Source organism: Lynx rufus, unplaced genomic scaffold (assembly GCF_022079265.1).
Source record: "Lynx rufus isolate CCGP_SWC_20201006 ecotype Redwood Valley unplaced genomic scaffold, mLynRuf1.p SCAF_4, whole genome shotgun sequence".
In the NCBI taxonomy this organism is placed as follows: domain Eukaryota; kingdom Metazoa; phylum Chordata; class Mammalia; order Carnivora; family Felidae; genus Lynx; species Lynx rufus.
Window position 1 is genome coordinate 11,572,445 of NW_025814856.1, and position 20,488 is coordinate 11,592,932.

The 20,488-nt window shown below is 55.9% G+C and overlaps 1 protein-coding gene and 1 long non-coding RNA gene across 3 annotated transcripts; one reads left to right on the top strand and one right to left on the bottom strand.

The window, feature by feature from the left end:
- Positions 1–3,314: 3,314 nt before the first annotated feature.
- LOC124524173 (uncharacterized) lies at positions 3,315–10,627 on the bottom strand. Of its 2 annotated transcripts, XR_006965167.1 has the most exons (3): positions 10,057–10,586; positions 5,395–5,492; positions 3,315–4,165 (listed from the first exon to the last, which is right to left on the bottom strand). It is a non-coding gene; the product is annotated as an uncharacterized LOC124524173 (long non-coding RNA). The 2 variants fall into 2 exon arrangements; XR_006965166.1 differs by having other exon boundaries at positions 3,315–5,492; positions 10,057–10,627.
- A 5,978-nt stretch (positions 10,628–16,605) lies between these two features.
- KLF2 (KLF transcription factor 2) lies at positions 16,606–19,152 on the top strand. Its single transcript, XM_047096161.1, has 3 exons — positions 16,606–16,787; positions 17,030–17,864; positions 18,468–19,152. The coding sequence occupies exons 1-3, from the start codon at positions 16,713–16,715 to the stop codon at positions 18,641–18,643; spliced, it is 1,086 nt and encodes a 361-aa protein (XP_046952117.1). The 5' UTR covers positions 16,606–16,712; the 3' UTR covers positions 18,644–19,152.
- The last annotated feature ends 1,336 nt before the right edge of the window (positions 19,153–20,488 follow it).

The following is a 20,488-nucleotide window of genomic DNA, read 5'->3' on the forward strand; positions in this document are numbered from 1 at the left end:
AGGCGCCCCTACAATTTTTTTTTTTAATTAAAAAAAGTTCTTAAACTATATCAGACACTGGAAACTACGTAAGTGCCCATCAGCAGATAAACGTCGAAACAAAACGTGGGGTATCCATACAATGGAATACGAGTCACAAAAGGAATGAAATTCTGACACGTGCTGCAACTTGGATGAACCCTGAGGACATTATGCTGAGCGAGGTCAGACACGTACAAGGACAAACGATGATTCCACTTACCTGAGGAACCTAGGCTAGTCAAATCCACGGAGACCGGAAGTAGGATGCTGGGCACCAGGGGCTGGGGGAGGGGGCTGGGGAGTTAGCGTTCAGTGGGGCCTGAGTCTTAGTTTGGGATGATGAACACGTTCTAGAGATGGATGTTGAGGAACCCCAAATTAAACTGAAGCAGTTTGACGCAAATGTTTTCTATAAAAGAGGGTCTTGAAGCGGGGACTAGAGGCGGGGAAGAGACCTGATCCCGTGGGTCTGGAGGAAGCTTGCGGCCGAGGGAGGCTGTGGGGAGGGAGGGGCAGGTGGCCTCTAGGAGCACAGGGCCTCCGTTCTACAGCCCCAAGGAGCTAGGTTCAGCCAGCACCCAGGGAGATTGGAGGAGGACCCCGAGCCTCAGATGAGACGCTGGCCTTGGCCGATGCCTCGACTGCAGCCGTGTGGGACCCGCTAGGTTCCTGACCACGGAAATTACGAGAAAGTCAGCCCAGACTGCTGTCGCCGAGTAACAGCGTCCGGGGGGCTTATAAGTAACAGACACATCTCTCTCACGGTTCTGGAGTCTGAAAGTCTGAGATCAAGGTGCCAGCCTGGTCAGGTTCTGGTACAAGCCCACTTTCCTGTTGCAGACGGTCGTTATATTGATATATTTCTGTGTCCTCATATACCAGAAGGGGTGAGGGAGGTCTCTGGGGTCCCTTTTATAAAGACACTGATCCCATTCATGAGGGTTCCACTCTCATGGCCTAATCACTTCCCCAAAGCCCCCCCCCCCATAATATCACACTGGAGGGTTAGGGTATGAACATATGAATTGGGGGCAGGGGTACATTCAGTCCACAAAAAATAAGTTTTCTTGTTTTTTATCCACCACAAGAGAAAAGGAGAAAAGTTTCCCAGGAGGGTCCCTGCGTCCTTCAGGACACAGCTCAGCTGGAGGCTCCCACTGGGTAACTGGAGGGAACAGACAAGGTGGTGGAGTTTAGGAATTCAGCAGAGCTGGTGCAGTGCCCGGGATGAGCACCGTCCATGAGCTGTGACCACCCCAAGGCAGCAGGGTGAAAGGTGGGGCAGGTACGTTTGCTGGGGAGGGGAGGGTGGCCTTCCTTAGCAGATGAAGCCACCCACAGCCCCCTGGCAGGAAGGACCCCGGGGACCAATTCTCCAGTCACCTTTCTCCCGCCCTCGGCCCTCTCTCCAAGGCCTCCCACCGGCCAAATCCAACATGGAGTCACGGAGGCCTTAAAGGCCAGCCTCCTGGCCCAAAGCGGGGCGGAGGAGGGAGAGGACAGAGCCAGCTCGGGCCTCGCTGCCCACCTCCCAGCTCGCTGTGGGACACGGTTCATGGGTTGCCCCAGAGTCTCCCTACCCCCCGGCCTCGTCTCTCACGACCCCCTCAGGCGCTGGGCACCCCACACAGAAAACCTAGGACGCAGTTCCTGACGGAGCCACCTGCTGCTCCTTCTTGGCCACAGCCAACAACCCTTTTTCTACGAAGAGGCTGAGAGTAAATATTTTCACCTTTTAGGGCCATACAGTCTCTCAAAATGACTTCATTCTGCCCTCGTGGTGCAAAGCAGCCACAGACAAAATGCAGACGGACGAGCGTATTCCCACCCATCGGCCCCTCCAGGAAGTCCTCCTGGTTGTCTCATCTGGCTATGGTTCCATTGTCCTAAATCAAGAGTCGTCACCCCAGGCTTCAAATTATTCCAGGCCAGAGGGCACCCCCCCGCAACCTCCAGTGCCCCGGACCGTGCCCAGGACGGCCCCCCACGGAGAACCTGCACACGGCAGATGCTGAAAATGGATGCAGATCAAACCCACGAGGTTGGCCAAAAACAACACAACACACAAAAAACCCCAGAAAGGAACAAGTGCTGGTACGGAGAACCGGAACGTGCATTTCTGGTGGGAATGTAAGATGATGCCGTGGCTGAGGACACCGCTTTGGTGGCCCCTCAAGAGCTTAAACACGGAATCACCACAGGACCCGGCAATTCCACTCCCGAGTACAGACCCAAGATCATCGAAAACAGGTGCGCCAACAATCCCGTTCCACGCATGCTCACAGCAGCACCATTCACGACAGCCAAGAAACAGAGCGTCCAGAACATGCAAATCCATAGAGACAGAAAGCAGAGCAGTGGGTGTTAGGGGCCAGGGGAGGGGGCTGGGGAGTGAGTGTCCATGGGAACGGGGTTTTCTTTTGGGGGTGATGGGGTGTCTGGAATGGGTGGAGGTGGTGGTCGAATTACACCGCGGGTTTGCTTCCTGCCCCTGAATCGTACGCTTTGGAGAATGGTTATGTAATAGACCGGATGTTCGTGTCCCCTCCAGATTCATATGTGGAAACCTAACCCCCAGGGTGACGGTGTAAGGAGGGGGGGGCCTCTGGGAGGTGATCAGGTAAGGAGGGTGGAACCCCCACGAATGGGATCAGTGCCCTTATAAAAGACCGCACAGAGGGGGGCCTGGGTGTTTCTGTCGGTTGGGCATCCGACTTCGGCTCGGGTCATGATCTCACGGTTCGTGGGTTCGAGCCCCGCGTCGGGCTCTGTGCTGACAGCTCGGAGCCTGGAGCCTGCTTCGGATTCCGTGTCTCTTCTCTCTCTGCCCCTCCCCAGCTCACGGTCTGTCTGTCTCTCAAAAATAAATAAAAAACACTAAAAAAAAAAAAGAAGAAGAAGAAGAAGAAGAACCCACAGAGCTCCTGCCAAGTAAGGACATTTGCCAGCATCTAGATCTTGGACTTCTCGCCTCCAGAACTTGGAGAAACGAATTTCTGTTTAAGCCACCCAGTCCGTGGTAATTTGCCACAGCACCCCAAACGGACTAAGACAGGTGGATTTTACGGTATATGACTGTCACCGCGATTTTTTAAAAAGTTAAAAAGAGGGGCGCCTGGGTGGCTCAGTCGGTTAAGCATCCGACTTCAGCTCAGGTCACGATCTCGCGGTCCGTGAGTTCGAGCCCCGCGTCGGGCTCTGGGCTGATGGCTCAGAGCCTGGAGCCTGCTTCCCATTCTGTGTCTCCCTCTCTCTCTGTCCCTCCCCCATTCATGCTCTGTCTCAAACATAAATAAACGTTAAAAAAATTTTTTTTAATAAATAAATAAAAAGTTAAAAAGAAATACACAGAGCCAGAAGGTGCATATCTGAAACTCCCCTCCCCTCCCCCTTTCTCCAGGGGTCTCTGCCCAGCACCACCCTCCACGGCTGATTCAGCCTCCCTCCTAACAAACGGCCCAGGCCTCCTGCGTGTTCAAGGCCATCAGGGGTCCCGCACGGCTTCCAAGGGTCAGACCTGATTGCCATGGTTTTAGCCACTATTTTCTCAGAGGGGCACTGTCCCCCGAGGCCACAGGCGCAGGTGTGACATTGCAGGCCATGAGTCAGGCCTTGGCCATGTTCCCGGCACAGCGGCTCATGAGTCAGGCTGGGAGAGCTGACCGCCCCTCTGGTTTTTCTTGCCCTGCACACACCGGCATGGGACGAACCCTCTGTGGTTCATAAGTCATTGTTTGAGGTAAACAGCACAGATCGCTGAGTTCAAGGCTCCCCTGGGCCAGCGGAGCTCGCATTTTTCTTATTAAGTTGCAAACGTCCAGTGTCTTTCATGCCTGCTGGTGACAGTGACGGTGAGAAGAGATTTCCTTCCCAGAGCTGGGGAGGAGGCCGACTACCAAGCAGGCCCCAGAATTTGCTGGAAATGCAAATCTCAGCTCTGAGGAACAGCTCTACCCCCCATGGTTAGACCGAGGGTCTCTCTTCGGGCCGCCCCTGCGCCCGCCCCTGCCATGGGGGAAAACTTGAAGATGTTTTCGGTGGTCACGAGTGGGGGAGCCAGCTGGCATCTGGCGGTGGAGACCCAGGGACAATGCTCAACACCCTCCAGTGTGCGGGACGGCCCCTCCACGGAGAATGATGCTGCCTGAAACGAGGTTAGAAAGTCCTGCTTAGGGGCCCCTGGACCCCAGTGCTCAGGCCGGTCTGCCCTGCCTTCTGAGAACATATTCTAGGGGTAATAGCAGCTTAACCACAGAGGCTTCTTCTTGCACTAGGGAACGGAATTGGTGGGTGTAAGCAGACCCCAGCTGCTATGTGACCTTCAGTAGGTATCTCAGCCTCTCTGAGCCTCCACTCTCCTCAGGGTAATTCAGACACCCTGACGGAGTTGCTGTGCCGGGTCAATCAAGTCCGAGCATGAAAACGGCCCAGTCCATGTTCTCCAGGCTGTACGCGAGAGAAGCATGCTTCAGACGTGTCTCTGGGAAGCACCTGCCACTCATCCCTCCATCGAGGCTGTAAAGCATCCCCCTCGGGGAACCGTGTAGGAAGATGGTCAGAGGACCACCCCGGGGTTCCAGGCTCTGCAGCTGGCAAAGCTCTTTATACCCATTTTCTCCGTCTTCCGGCCAAGCAACCCCTGGAAGGGGCTTGCATCCCGGGGCCTGACCGACTGCTCTCGTCATATTCTGGTGTCAAGGAACTGAAACTCCCTCTGGCTCCAAAAGGCGCTTGCGAAATGTTCATTCAGTGCCCCCGGCCACAAAGCACAGGGTCGGCATCACGGCGACAGGTCGTGTGCAGGGCAAGTACCACTGGAATGAGGGGATGTGCCACCCCACCCCCTCCCACCTCTGGGTAGTTTTCTCTCTAAAATACCCAACTCCCAGTCTAATCCCAAGAAAACATCAGATAATCCCAGACCAGGGGACGTTTGGACGTCCTGGGGGTGGGGGTGGGGGTGGAGTTACCTGGCCAGTGCTCCAAAATTCTGCTAAGGTCATGAGAAAAGCAAAGAAAGTGTCACAGACCAGATGAGACCGGGCCATCGTGAGGACTAAATGCCAGGTCCGATCCCGGAACCGAAAGAGAAAGTTTGGGGGAAAATCCGCGGGCGCATCCTAAGGAGGTCTGAGTTAGTCAATAACACCGTCCCACCGTCAATTTCTCGGTGTGGACAAATGTGCCGTGGGCTGTGATCCCCGTAAGATGCTCACTTTGGGCAAAGGGGACCCGAGAACTCCCAAGTATTACGTCTGCTGCTTCTCTGCAATTAGACTGGTCATTCCAACGTAGAAAGGTTATTTGCAAAAACAACAATGACTCTAAGCTAAGAGAGGGAGGGGAAAGCAGTAATACCGGGAACATACTTACATGAAAACGTCATTTCTTGTCTATCTGACATTCAGATTTCACTGGGCGTCCATGTTCCATCTGGCGACTCCAGACACGAGAAGGGGGGGCTCCATTAACTGGGGTGGGGAAGAGAGGGACAGGCTGGAGTTGAGGGGGGGGATAATGAGCCCCTATTTCACAGAAGCTCTTTAATAATTAATAATAATAATCCTAATGGCGATGACAACAGTAATTGCGCCTCTGCCACGGCATTTCTCTCTCTCTCCACCCTGGTTGTTTGTGGGCGCGCCCCTGCCGGGCCCCGGGAACCTGCCCTGGGTGTCCTCGGTTGCATCCAGCCCCGGGCCCGGCAGGCAGAGACCCCAGCTCTCCCCTCCAGCCGGCTCCGGTGTGTAGGAGCTTCCTGTGGCCCCTGTAACACAAGACCACCAAATGGGTGGCTTGAAGCAGAAATGTGTTGTGTCGCAGTCCTAGAGGCCGGAAGTCTGAAATCAAAGTGTGGGCGGGGTGGGCTCCTTCCGAAGGCTCTGAGAGAGAACCTGTCCCCAGCCTCTCTCCCGGCCTCTGGTGCTCCTTGGCGGCCACATCTCTCCCATCTCTGCCTCTCCCTTCACATGGCCTTCTTCCTGTGTCCAAAACCCCTTCTCTTTTCTTATAAAGACACCTGTCACTGGGGTTAGCGCCCACCCTAAATCTGAGAGGATCTCATCTCAACGTCTTTCACTTAATTACATCGGCTTTGCCTTATTTCTAAGATATTTCTACCTTATTTCTAAGATAAGGTAGCATTCAACAAATATGGGGGTTAGGATGTGGGCATAGCTTTTGGGGGAGCACCATTCACCCCACAATACCACGGGTGTTTTTCCATCAGAGCTTGTCTCTCTAAGATTTTTCTACCCCTTGCCCCAAATTCAACTAGGAAAATGTGCTGGCCATTCACCCAGGGTCATGCAAAGCTGCACATGTTGTAGAACCAGGACCGAGAGGGGGCTGGCGGAGGGGGTCCCAAACCTCAGCCTCAGTTTCCTCATCTGTGAAGGGGGCTGGTTCCACCATCCAGGTGAGAGCCATCCTGTCCCAGGTGCAAGGACAAGGGGACAGGAGTGGCCCCACTCCTTGGCCAGTCCCATGGCTTGGCTCCCAGTGGGAAATGGGAGAAGCCCAGTGTTCCCAGGATAGCAGGAGAGAAAATGTATGTGGGAAACAGAGCCGTCATGGGGGCTGGAGGAAGGGAACAGGACTGTGCATACAGAGGCTTTACATGAATTTCACCTCAATGAAAAAAAATTTGAAAGTGGAAAAAAAAAAAAAAAAGACCTGAAAGATATCTACCCTCCTTTGTTTTCCAAAGAAATTGTCCCAGGCATTCAGAAATACCCAGATGCCTGTCCCCAAAGATGCAGAACTCTATAAACAAACTTTAATCGTGTTAAGTGGGGTCCTTAGGTGATTTGCCCGTACAGAGTGTGGGGCCAGCCCGTTGAGTTCTTGTCATTATTAATGAGAGACAGTAATGATATAATTACATAATAAGATCATTATTTTCCACCCTGATCACAGTGCTGCGAGTCAGTGGGGTGAAGCAACACGCTAGAGGCTCCTCCCTGGGGAAGGGGCAGACGTTGATTCAAAGACAGCTCCTCGGGCCGATGATGCAAAACCAGAGCAAGACCCAGGGCGTGTCGGGTGCCCGTCAAGTCTGACCAGCCGCCCAAAGGGGTGACCTCGCCGTCAACGGCGCTGGACCCCAGCCGTCAAGGGCAGGGGAGGCCAGGACCCTCAAAGCGGGGAAAGACGTTCCTGCCTTTTCTAAACTGTTAGTGTGGGGTTGTCCCCGGCCTCCCAGAGGAGACGAGGCTAATACAGAATTATCGCACTTTCAGTCACAGCCTGCACCCGTCAGCAGGTGAAGGGACAATCGAGTTGTGGTCCAGCCGTCCGATGGAATGCCGCTCGGCAATGCGAAGGAACGGACACAGCGGCGGCGTGGACGACCCTCAAGCGGTGCCGAGAGAAAGAAGCCAGACGCAAAGGACCGCACTGTATGATTGCACTGACGTGAGAGGTCCAGGAAGGGCAACGCTGTAGACCCAGAAAGCACATCGGTGGTTGCCCGGGGCCGGGGGCAGCTGTGGAGGAGGGACAGCCAAGGGGCAGGAGGCACATCCCTGGGGTGCCGGAACGTTCTAAAGCTGGATCGTGGTGACGTTTGCGCCACCTGGCAAATTCTACACTTTGTAGATGATCCCGCCAAGACTCTAAATAAAATTTCAAAATTTCAAAGAACAAGATACACATACGTCTAAATAAAACATTGCAATCTAAATAAAATTAAAAGGCTTGAGGGCAATGAAAAGTAAATCTGAAGAAAAATTGTACATTTTTAAATAAATAAAAGTACATCTAGGGGCGTCTGGGCGGCTCCGCCGGTTGAGCGTCCGACTTAGGCTCAGGTCATGATCTCGCAGTTCGTGAGTTTGAGCCCCGCGTCAGGCTCTGTGCTGACAGCTCGGAGCCTGGAGCCTGCTTCGAATTCTGCGTCTGCCCCCACCCCGCTCTGCCCCTCCCCTGCTCGCGCTCTCTTTATCAAAAATAATAAACATTTAAAAATTCATATAAAAGAATAAAAATAGGTAAGTCTCAATATAACTTTAAAATTAAAACCTGAAGTAAAACTTGACCTTTTTAAACAACTTGAAAAGCAGCCCCTGGCCCAGATAGTATGGTCAAAGAGGTAACAAGAAAATCTCAGCAAAGAAATAAAAATTGCTCTCTAGTTGTGTCATCACTAATAAACTGTACCTTTTATGACCAGGTGCTTGAGACATCCCTGATGTTGAACATCCAGACCACTGATCCAAAGATCACAGATCCAAAGACCTGTCTTCAGATTCACCCCAGTATAGACACCTGAGAAACGAGCACGGGCGGGGACCAGCTTATTCCGGCCAACAGCTGGCCAGTAAGAAGTATTCCATAAATGTCTATTAAGTGCACACTGAGAGGCAGTGATGGACTGGGGAGCCAGTTCAGACTCTGGGGTCCAAAGGCAGTCCTGCTGGCTTCTCCCCGTGGAACCAGCTTCTCTAAGCTTCAGGCCAGACATTCAGTATTTTCTGCTTGCAGACCACCTATCTCCTCCCGGACATAGTCTTAATATATCCACTACCGGGCATGGCTGCGTGCCAATAAAACATAGGTGCGGACACCTACGAAATTCAATTTTCATAGGATGTTCACATACCGTAAAATATCCTCTGTTTTCCCCCGACCACTCATAAATGTAAAAACCACGCTTAGCTATTAGCCCAGCCAAAGCTGCTGTGGTCCCATAGTGTGTGATTCCGTGTATCCAAAACGTCCAGAAGAGAATAGCCACAGAGACAGCGAGCAGATTGGTGGTTGCCAGGGGCGGGGGGGCGGGGGGGGTGGTGGCGGGGGGGGGAGTGGCTGCTCATGTGGATGGGGTTTCTTTTTGGGGTGATAGAAACGTTCCACAACCAGAGGCGATGGTTGTACAGCACTGTGAATGTCCTAAATGCCGCTGCGTTGTTCCCTTTAAAATGGTTAATTTCATATTACGCGAATTTCACCTTGGTAAGAAAATTATATACACATGTATACATGCATATAATTAGCATACGCACAACATGCAAAGAATAATACTATGAATGTAGTTTTGATAAATATATATTATTTTTCGGGAGGGAGCGTGCGTGAGCACGTGCATGTGCGGGCGCACACGAGCGAGCGGGACAGGGGCAGACACAGAGAGAATCGTAAGCAGATCCACTCCACGCTGATGTGGAGCCAGACGGGGGCTCGATCTCATGACTGTGAGATCATGACCCGAGCCAAAATCGAGAGTCGGACGCCGAACCGACTGGAGTCACCCAGGCGCCCTGACATTTTGACTTTTTTTTTTTTTTTTTTTAAAGCTGTAAGCCAGCGTGGGACAGCCCTTGATTTGGACAAATAAATAAATGCAGCTACCAGCACTGGAAGGCCTCTTGCAGGAAAAGTCCTTTATATGCAATGTCTCTTATCTTCATCAATATGTGATGAGGCATTCTCATGTCCCTTTGATGGATGAGGGACTGAGGTTCAAAAAGAGAAAGCCATTCAGTCAAGGTCACTGAGATGCAGGTGCTGGGGCCAGGATCTGACCTAGGGTTCTGGCTGAGCCCCCCTGTTCCTTCCATCGCTCACCATGCTACACAGACCTTCTGTGAGGATTAAACAAGAAAACTACACGTAGGGGCGCCTGGGGGGCTCAGTCGGTTGAGCGTCCGATTTCGGCTCAGGTCATGATCTTGCGGTCCGTGGGTTCGAGCCCCGTGTCGGGCTCTGTGCTGACAGCTCGGAGCCTGGAGCCTGCTTCCGATTCTGGGTCTCCCTGTCTCTCTGCCCCTCCCCCACTCACGCTGTGTCTCTCTCTCCCTAAAAATGAATAAACATTAAAAACTTGAAAAAAGAAAACTACACACAGTTCTTCAGTGTATCGCTTGGCATACAGTAGGTGCTTAATAAGCGTTGTTCCCTCCTCCTCTCCCGTCCTCTGTATCAACAAGACTAAGACCACTGTGGCCTGACTGGCAGGAAGACGATGCGGGATTCTCACAAAAGTCCATCGGTCATCAACCAAGTGAGAGTCAGCACCCTCCCCCACATACTCACTACTTAATTGTCCATAAGCACCAGGAAAGTTCCGGAGACGGTGAGGCAAATCGGAAAGCGCCCTTTCTTACTGGGCCTCGGCTCTGAGCACAGCAGCAGCAGCAAGGTGCTGACCGGAGACAAGACGCCCACTTGTAGGGGCATCCTTGCACACGTTACTTCCCATCCCCGAGAAATGCCGCACTGCCATACGTCTTTGCAACATGGGGAGCTGGGTTTGGCAACATGCCGCAGAAAGCTTGCGCAAACCCGGGCAGAAACACCCCAGCCGGCCCAGCTGGGAGTCGTTGTCCAGTTGCTGCTGTCCAGCAGCTATAACTCCTCTAAAGCACTCATAGCTTGTCTTGAAAGCTCAGCTGTATTTTAGGTGACGTGTTTTCTGTAGAATTCCTAAGTACTTGCTCTTGGGAGTTGGGCCAAGTGCACACAATAGCTATTTGGGGCAGAACAGCTGGTAAAGGGAGAGGCAGTCTAGACTCCAGGAGAAAAGCAGAAGGAAGTAGAGGACACTGGAAGTGGTCAGGACCCAGTTAAAGGAGACTGTAAGCTCCCTGCGGGCAGAAAGGGGCCGGGTAGTCCTTTAGCTTCCGCTCCCCGTCCGGCAGAGCATGGAGAGAGGGAGCTCAATCTTTATCCGTTGCTCAGACTAAAACCTTCTGATCTGTAGGCTTCGTGAGCCCTTAAAGATAGATGGCAGGAGATGGTAAAAGCCAAGCAGCACGCGCACCCTGCATACAAGCCTCTCACAGTTACAGACATCACCAATCAATCCCAGACAGACATCAGACATCACCAATCAATCACAGCACTGTTTCCGAGCACTGAGGCCAGGTACCGTCTCAGAATCTGCACCCGCCCGGTGCTCAAAACAGTATCCATGGATGGGAGGGAAATGATCTGTCCCCACTCTGCCAGCCCCCGGCTTAGACTATTAACGTTGACTTGTTAGGAGAGGATGAGAGGCCTTGGCAAAGACATCAGAATGAGGGCATCACCATCAAGAGGCATAAAGCTCCCAACCGTGAGGGTGACAGCAAGGTACAGACACAGAGCCGGTCCCTACCCTTTTGGAACTTACCAGTGGCACTTAGGGAGAAGAGTGGTCATTTACTTAGCATTATCAGCTCACTTACCAGTCACATACCCTCTGTAGATGCCCCTTATCGTCCCCTACTTGCCAAGGAGAAGTCACCCAGCTGGAAAGAGGCAGCCCTGGGCACCTGTCTCCTTCTCCAACAGCATCATCACCCGAGATGTCACCGGGACACATTCACATGGGTATGCGCGGCCTGGATAGCAGGGCGATGGGACCGCAGCACGAGGGACGCCGTGCTCTGAGCACCCCCCCCACTGTCGGTCCTCTCCCTCCGCCTGGGATCCCCGACCCGGCTCATCCACTCAGACAGCAGACACACTTGGGTGTCTACACACACCATCTCCCATGGCACAATGCAACCGAGGCCCAGAGAGGTTACACGACACGCCCAAGGTCACACAGGTAGAGTGGCAACCAAAGGCTACATTCTCTCCGTTCACCGGAGGCTCTGAGGGTGGGTTCTGTTCACCAGGTGCTCTGCTGAAGTGTCTCACGCTGCCCTGGGAGGTCCTCCGTGGGTGGCCGGCATCCTCACATCAGGTTTCAACACCAGGCCCACAGCTGGGCCTGGGAGATGAATCAAGGGAGGCCCCTGCCTTTGGGGGGGCTCCCTGTCTGGAGAGGAAGCCAGGAAGGAGAACAGCTGCTTACATGGTGTCTGAGCTTCCTGGGGCTGCCGCAAAAAAAAAAAGAAAAAAAAAAAAACGAAAAGACACACACTGGGTGGCTTAATACAACAGAAATGCATTCTCTTACTGTTCGGGGGGCCAGAAGTCTGAAATTAAGGTGTTGACAGGGTGGGCTCCTTTTAATGATGTTCAGAGGCACAATCCGTCCCAGGTTTCCAGGGGCTCCCAGCAGCCTTGGCTGGTAGCTGCATCGCTCGGATTTCTTCCCCCCGCCTTCACGTGGCCATCTTCTCTGTGCCGGTGTCTCTGTGTCCTTTCTCGCACGAGGACGCTTATCCTTGGATTCAGGGCCCATCCTAACCCACGATGATCTCACCTCAAGACCCCTAATTACATCGGCGAAGACCCTCTTTCCGAACAGGGCCGCGTTCACAGGGACCGGGGGTTAGGACTTGGACGTATTTTTAGGGCCACATTCAAGCCACTCGCTATGGTGACAAGGAAGGTCCCAGGGGAAGGGCTGAGGAGGAGCAAGTGTGGACAGTCCCGCAGGAGCAGAGAGCCACCCACAGAAGTTCCTGTGGGGAGCCGCAGGAGATACCTCCACTCGCTTGCTTGCTCCACTCCGCCCGTTGAATGTTTATTGAGTGCCTACTGTGTGCTGGGCTGGGCTGGGCAGGGCCTAGAGAACACAATGGATCCGGTGTAGACCTGCTCCCTCCCCTTCCATGCAGTTCTCGCACTGCTTGTGGGAGTGACAGAAAAGAAAGCAAACAGTCGGATAAAAATGAGCAAAAGTAAAAACTGTTGTAAAACAAACCAAGGAGGCAGAGAAAGGAACTACACAGCATGGGCGGGTCAGCGGAGCCTGAAAAGCCCACACTCACACTGAAATGTACAGATGATGAACTCAGACGCCCTTTTCTTTTCTTTTTAAAAATTTTTTTAATGTTTATTTATTTTTGAGAGACAGAGCGTGAGCGGGGGAAGGGCAGAGAGAGAGGGGGACACAGAATCTGAAGCAGGCTCCAGGCTCCGAGCTGTCAGCACAGAGTCCGACGCGGGGCTCGAACTCACGAGCCACAAGATCATGACCTGAGCTGAAGTCGGATGCTTAACCGACCGAGCCACCCAGGTGCCCCTCGGACATCCTTTTCCAGGGCCAAATGGTCCTGGAACCACTGGGTATTCACACGCCAAAAAAACAATTTTTTTAACTCAAGATGGATCATTCACTTATGGGTAAAATGCAAAACTATAAACCTTCTAGATGATAACATAGGGGAAAATCAGGATGCCCTTGGGTTTGGCAATTTTCTAGATTTAAGACCCAAAGTACCATCCTGAAAGGAAACTATGATATGCTGGCCTTCCTTAAAACGAAAATTTTCTGCTCTGCAGAAGGCAGAGATTCTCCGCTAGAGATTCAAAAGACAAGCCACGGATTAGGAGAAAAACTTTGCAAAACACCTGTCTGCTAAAGGACCGGTGCCCAAAGTATACAAACAACTCTTAAAACTCCATAAGAAAACAAACAGCCCGGTCAAAAACCGAGCCAAAGATCTGAGCAGACCCCTCACCGACGAAGATACACAGATGGGAGAGAAGCAAATGACAAGATGCTCCACATCAGATGGCATCGAGATACCGCGAATTAGAAACATCCATGAGATACCACCACAAACCTATTAGAAGGGCTGAAACACAGAAAACCGACAGCACCAAATGCTGGCAAGGATGCGGAGCAGTGGGAACTCTCATTCATTCGCTGCTGGCGGGAATACAAGTGGTGCTACCACTTTAGAAGACTGGGGGTCTTCTACAAAGCGAAACATAGTCCTAGCCTATGATCCATCAATCGTGTCCCTAAGAGTTTACCCAACTAACTTGAAAACGTGCCCGTGCGCAAAGTTGCACATGAATGTTTACAGTAGCCGTATTCAACATAGATTCGATCTAGCACGTACATCACCAAAAACTGGAAGCAATCCAGACGTCCCTCAATGGGTAAATGGATACACTGTGGTCCCTCTGTCCATATCGCCGAGTATGATTCAGCAACGACAACAAAAAGAAACGAGTTCTCAAAGCACAAAAAAGACGAGGAGGAATCTTAGACGCGCACTGCAGAGTGAAGAGAAGCCAGGCTGAAAAAACTACCTACTGTATGAGCTACAAGTATAGGGATTCTGGAAAAGCCAAACTATGGGACCTAACCAGGGATTCGGGAGGAGGGAGACAGGGAGAGGTGGATGGAGCCCAGGGGACTTTTAAGGCAGCAAAACCATTCTGTATGATGGCGTAAGTGTGGACACACGACGTGCATTTGCCAAAACCCAGAAAGTGGAAAACAGCCAGAGTTTACTCCCGACTGTCAACTGTGGACTTCAGTTAACGATGACGCATCCATACTGGCGCATCAATGGTAACAAATGTATCGCATGAGGGCAGGTGTAAGTGACAGGAGAAACGGTTAACGGGGAGGGGGCGTATATGGGAACCCTGTATACTTACTGTCCATGTTTTCTGTAAACCTAACAGCACCTACAAAAGTCAAGCTCACCAGTTAAAGAGGTGGGAAGGGAAGATGAGCCCGAGCCAACAAGTGGAAAGCGAGGGGAAGAAACGCTTGGTAGAGGTCACAGCAAGTACAAAGCCCTGGAGGGGGGCATGTGCTTCTGTGTTCCAGGACCCGCAAGGAATCCGAGAAGGAAGGGAGAAGGACGAGCTGGAGGGGGCCGGAGGGGCTACCAGAGGCTGAGGCGGAGGGCCAGAGAATCATACTCCTTGGGGACCAAATTTGATTCCCTCAATCTTTCCCTCATCATCATACGGGGAAACTGAGGCCCAGATAAAGGCAATGAGCAAAACACACAGGTGGCTCATCTAGCCGGAACCTGCGGAGAGCTCACGGGACATCATCAATTCCACACGTCCACACCAAGAGAAGCGTGACTCTTCCAGTACCGCTGTGCGGTAAGGTACCATTACGATCCGCTTCACAGACGAGGAAGCAAGCCCAGAGAGGCAAAGCCACTTGCCCAAGGTCACACGGCCAGTGGTCAGTGGCTGAGGCTGACGCTGAACCATCACAGTGGCAGCTGCAAGAAGCATGTGCGAGGTCAATTTGGAGTCTCCAGAAGCCCAGGGAAGCCGCACTGGGGATCCCTGCCCCCTCCAGCAACGGTGCCTGGCACTGAAACACCTCTGGGTCCCCATCGCCTGGCAAATAGGGCTTATGTTTGCTGAATCTACAGGCGGGTGAATCACAGTGAGGTGACGCACTTCTGAGGTTCCTTCCCGCTGGGGAGGGGCCAGGATTGTGGACCCCATGCCCGTGTGTGGTGCCAAGGCCACTCACAGGCAGTGCCCCTGGGCTGTGGTGGTCCAGCTGCTGTCAGTGACCAAGCCGTCCTGGCCCCAGAGTTTTCCAGGTCCGGAGCTGCCTGTATCCCTCGCCACCTGGCCATGAGACTGGGGCTGGCCGTGAACGCCTCCCGGTCTGGAACAAAGGTTCTGGAGTCAGGAGACCAGGGCTGGCTGTCTCCCGACGGGCTCCGGGTTACACCAGGAGATGCTCTCCCGCTGGCACTCAAGTGGCTCCCCCTCTCTCCAGGTCCTGACTCACACAGCACCTCACGGGGGAGGTTCAAAATTTCACCATCCTCTCTCTCCCCCTCACACTCACTCACTTCCTATCCCCCCTCCCTGCTGTATTCCATCCCCTGCCATATGTTTCCAAAGGCTCATAGTCCCAACATGCTTGTTCATTTCATAGCCCCCAGTGGAAGCCCCCCGAGGGCAGGGGGGTTTGCCTGCCTGTTGGCTGCTGTGCTCCCAGTGCTCACTCAGTGCCAGCGCACAGCAACAACCAGCTGCTGTATTGGAGATGCCCACCCGACAGTCCTGTTCCCTGTCCCGTGCCACCACCGCTCACTCCCGCCCAGGGCTGGGTCTGTGTTGGGGGAAGAGACTGTCGTCCCCAGCCTCTTCACTTATACAAGTCAGTAAAGGCACTAGGCCTCCCAGCCTCTGGAGAACCGCCAGCCTCTCCCCGAGCCCCCCAAGCCTCAGTTTCCCTGGAGGGCTTCCTTGAGGGAGGGCGTCTCAAAGACTTAACATTTGTTGATGTCATTGTGCAAGGTTTTTTGCAGCGTGATGGGCATAACAGTGGGTCGGGCTTAGTGGGTCCCCAGGAAATGAGAGGCTGAGCGTCCCCACCCATCGTGAATCCTGGGGACCCCGATCCCCCATCCATCAGGGTTCCCAGGAACCTCACGCCAAGGCCCTGGGACACAGTCTCCCCATCCATCTAGGATTCTGGGGACCCCTCGGAAGCTGTGGGCCAATCTCTCCAGCGATCAGGGGCTCTGGGAACCCCTCCGAGGCGTTGGGGACCATTCTCCCCATCCATTCAGGGAACCCGGGAGGCCCCGGGACCCAGTGTTCGACTCAGAGCGCCGGGTCCCGGATGCCGCCTCCGCTCCAGGTCTTGCCAGTCCCCGAGCAGGCGGGAGCCCACGGGGCACCCCGGGGATCCCTGGGCGTCACGCTGCTGTTGTGGAGCGCGTGTTGACGCGTCGCCGGGGAGACGGGCGGGGGCGGGCCCGGGAGGGGGGCGCGGCCTGGCGGTGCGCAAGGGGCCGGCCCGGCTGCGCAGAGCCCTGGCGGCCGCAGTGGCCACGGCCGCCGCCGCCCGCCGGCTTATATACCGCGGCTAAATTTAGGCTGCGCCCGGAGCTCGTCCCCATCCGGGACGCGTTTCCGCCGCCGCCGCCTTGGCCCGGCCCCCGTGAGCGCCGCGCCTATAAGGCTTGGGCGGGCCCGGCCGCGGGCCGCAGAGCGTCCCCGCCCGCCCGCGCCCCGACCAGCCCGGCTCCGGGCAGCCAGTCACCGGTGTCCCAAACCCGCGTCGGCCCCGGGTCCCAGCCATGGCGCTGAGCGAGCCCATCCTGCCGTCCTTCTCCACTTTCGCCAGTCCGTGCCGCGAGCGTGGCCTGCAGGAGGTGAGGGCGGCAGGGACATCGGGGGCGGCCGGGGCCGCGGGGCGGCGGGGGCGGCTGGCTCAGGGTAGTGAAACGCGGGCTGCGGGGTAGTAGAACGCAGGCGGCGGGGACCGCGGGCTCAGTGTTGTAACACGCAGGCGGCGGGACCGCGGGCTCAGGGCCGTAGAACGCAGGCGGCGGGCGGAGATCCCCGGGCCCCGTCGCGCGCTCACGCCCGCGCCCTGTCTCCCCGTCACCCGCAGCGCTGGCCGCGCGCAGAGCCCGAGGCGGGCGGCACCGACGACGACCTCAACAGCGTGCTGGACTTCATCCTGTCCATGGGGCTGGACGGCCTTGGCGCCGAGGCGGCCCCCGAGCCGCCGCCGCCGCCGCCGCCCCCGCCGCCTGCGTTCTACTACCCGGAGCCCAGCGCGCCGCCGCCCTACAGCGCCCCTGCGGGCGGCCTGGTGTCCGAGCTGCTGCGGCCCGAGCTGGACGTGCCGCCGGGGCCCGCGCTGCACGGCCGCTTCCTGCTGGCGCCACCCGGCCGCCTAGTGAAGGCCGAGCCCCCCGAGGCGGACGGCGGCGGCGGCGGCTACGGCTGCGCGCCCGGCCTGACCCGCGGGCCGCGGGGCCTCAAGCGCGAGGGCGCCCCGGGCCCGGCGGCTGCGTGCATGAGAGGCCCCGGGGGCCGCCCCCCGCCGCCGCCCGACACGCCGCCGCTCAGCCCCGACGGCCCCGCGCGCCTGCCCGCGCCCGGTCCGCGCGCCCCCTTCCCGCCGCCCTTCGGCGGCCCCGGCTTCGGAGCGCCCGGGCCCGGCCTGCATTACGCGCCGCCCGCGCCCGCCGCCTTCGGTCTCTTCGACGACGCGGCCGCCGCCGCCGCCGCCGCCGCCGCTCTGGGCTTGGCGCCGCCCGCCGCCCGAGGTCTCCTCACGCCTCCCGCGTCGCCGCTGGAGCTGCTGGAAGCCAAGCCCAAGCGCGGCCGCCGCTCCTGGCCGCGCAAGCGCACCGCCACGCACACCTGCAGCTACGCGGGCTGCGGCAAGACCTACACCAAGAGCTCGCACCTCAAGGCGCACTTGCGCACGCACACAGGTGGGCGACGCGCGCGGGCCGGGGTTGGTGGCGGGGGGCTCTGCGCTAGTGGCGCGCGCTGAGGAACGCCCCCTCCCCCCACCCCCCGAGAGGGCGTGGCCCAGGAGATTGGGAAGGGGGTCGCAAGTTTAGGACTCCCTGGAGGCGTGGCTTAAGAGGTTGGGGAGCGGGTGGGCGCTTAGGAACCTTCCGGGGACTCTGAGAATGTTGCGGGAGGGACGCACGCTTAGGACCCTCCTGGGAGCGTGGCTCGGGGCTTTGGGAAGAGGGTGCACGCGCTTAGGAATCCTAGGGGGACGATGGGTCTCAGAACGTTGGGGAAGAGGATGCCAGCCTAGGACCCCTCTGGGGGCGCGGACAGTGCGCACTTTGGGCTCCCCGGGGGCGAGAATCAGGAGGCCCGAGAGCCAGGGGTGAGTGCCTAGGATCCCTAGAGGTCCAAAACGTAGGTCCCCCGGCGGCTTCAGGGGGCTGGTTACAGGGGTAGGTTGCGCGCGCCCGAGTGGCCACTGTCGCGGGGAGGGTGTGCGTAGCGGGGCCGCAGGCGGGGCGGAGCAGTCCCTGGGAAGCAAACTGAGGCCCGCTCTCGCCCCCTCTCTGCAGGCGAGAAGCCCTATCACTGCAACTGGGACGGCTGCGGCTGGAAGTTCGCGCGCTCAGATGAACTCACGCGCCACTACCGCAAGCACACGGGCCACCGGCCCTTCCAGTGCCACCTGTGCGACCGTGCCTTCTCGCGCTCCGACCACCTGGCGCTGCACATGAAGCGGCACATGTAGCCTGGACGCCCCTCCGCCTCCCCCCGCCCCCCACCGCGCGCGGCCGTGGCGGGTCCCACGCGCCGGGTGCGGCCCCCTCCCAAACTGTGACTGGTATTTATTGGGCCCAGAGGACCGGGCTGGGCACAGCGTGGCCATCGAGGGGGCTCCCCCCCCTACGACGACGATGACGCCCCGGCCCCCATCAGAGACTGAAGGCCCGGTGGGAGAAGACCACGATCCTTCTTGACGAGTTTTGTTTTCAAAATGGTGCAATAATTAAGTGTCGTCTTCCCCGCCACCGGGTCTACACTAGAGGATCGAGGCTTGATGCCTTGTGAGAAATGCCGCCTTAATTTGTACTGTCTTCGACATTTTTTTTATAATATTGTACATAGTGACTGTGACAGATATTGTATTACTGTAAATAGGGAGACAGGTGGGCATTTTGGCTCCCTGGTTCATTTTTATAAGACTTTTGTTGTTTTTTTTTAATTAAAAAAAAAAAGTTTTGCATCTTTGGAAAAAAATCACAGCTCTGGTCTGGCTGCTTGGAAGCTGGGGTGTAGGGTGGGACTCCGGGGAACCTGCAGCTTTGATGGAAGGCGGGCTGGCAGAGGTGGGGGGGGGGAGAGTGCCTCCCACCCCAGCCAGCACCCTGGGTTGTCAGCTGCAGCACCCAGCTGCCAGGAACCGTGGGGTTTTCTATAAATTTAAACACTACATTTTAAGACTGAGGGAGAGTTATTTTAAGGTTGTTCCCTGAGCCATAAATTGCCTCCTTTTCCCCAGAGCTGGGGAAAGTGCTGGTCTCACTGACGTGGCCTCCTCTGGGCTGAAAAAAGACTTACCTCTTTCTGGAAGCTTCTGAGGTTTTAGCCAAACTTCTGGAGTGTGCAAGCTAACCCATCCCCTGCCCCCCCCCACCTTCCTCCACCCAACACACACACCTCTTTTTTTTTTTTAAAGAGAAAAAATGCTGAATTTCTGACCCGCTTTGCCTTTTACTACTCTCGCCTTTCAGCAGGATGTTTTAAAGGGTGAGTCCCCCATCCTGTTAGAAAAAAATGAAATCCATGTTTGAGGGCTCTGTATGGTGGGCGCTCTTTCCCAGAAGAGGAAACTGAGGCCCAGAGAGGTAGCTAGGGAGTGGTGGCATTAGGGTGCCTAACCTGGTCTGTCTGCCTCCTGAGGGTCCCCGAACTCCTCTAGAAGGGGCAAGGGGCTTTCTGCAGCAACCCATCTGGTGGGTTATGAGACCCTCCCCGGCAGGTGCCCTGGTGTGAAGGAATCGCATCAGAGCCCCTGCTTTGGTGACTGAAGGTGGCCACTGCAGAGACCCTCCTCCTAAACCCCAAACGTCTCCGTCCGGGCGAGGAGGTGCCTGTCTCCGGCAGGCGGGCTCTCCCTCACCTTCCCCCTTCTCGGGGGCCCCCGGGTGGGTCACCATGGCTACCAACCATTGCACAAGTTGTTTCCAGAAAGTGAAAATAGCTTGTAAGCAGCACCTATTTTAAAACACTCTCGCCCCATTGCGACAGAGGCTGGGATTTCCTCCCTCCCTCCCTCCATCCCCCCTCCCCAAGGCAGTCCTGGAAACAGCTGAGGGCGTTTGGTAATCCACAAAAAGCAGAAATGGGAGATGGCAATCTGATTCATCTTTCTCGAGTAAATAGCCGGGGCCCAGTTCCGCCGGCGATGAAGCGCGCGTGAGTGTGTGAGCCTCCTGTACCCTCTCTCTGCGGCTTTTGCAGAAACTGTTCCAGAGCGGAGCAGTGGCCCCCTCGACCTGTGGAAACGATCTTCTTTGCTCACCGCTGGTTCCGGAGGCACTGGGTGGGGGGAAGGCGCAGAACAAAGACTCAC

What these genes read in the sequence shown, in the direction of transcription:
- KLF2 (XM_047096161.1), top strand. Translation starts at nt 16,713, where the DNA reads ATGGCGCTGAGCGAGCCCATCCTGCCGTCCTTCTCCACTTTCGCCAGT. An exon ending in GCGAGCGTGGCCTGCAGGAG is followed by an intron (nt 16,788 to 17,029) that starts GTGAGGGCGGCA and finishes CGTCACCCGCAG; the next exon opens with CGCTGGCCGCGCGCAGAGCC. An exon ending in GCACTTGCGCACGCACACAG is followed by an intron (nt 17,865 to 18,467) that starts GTGGGCGACGCG and finishes CCCTCTCTGCAG; the next exon opens with GCGAGAAGCCCTATCACTGC.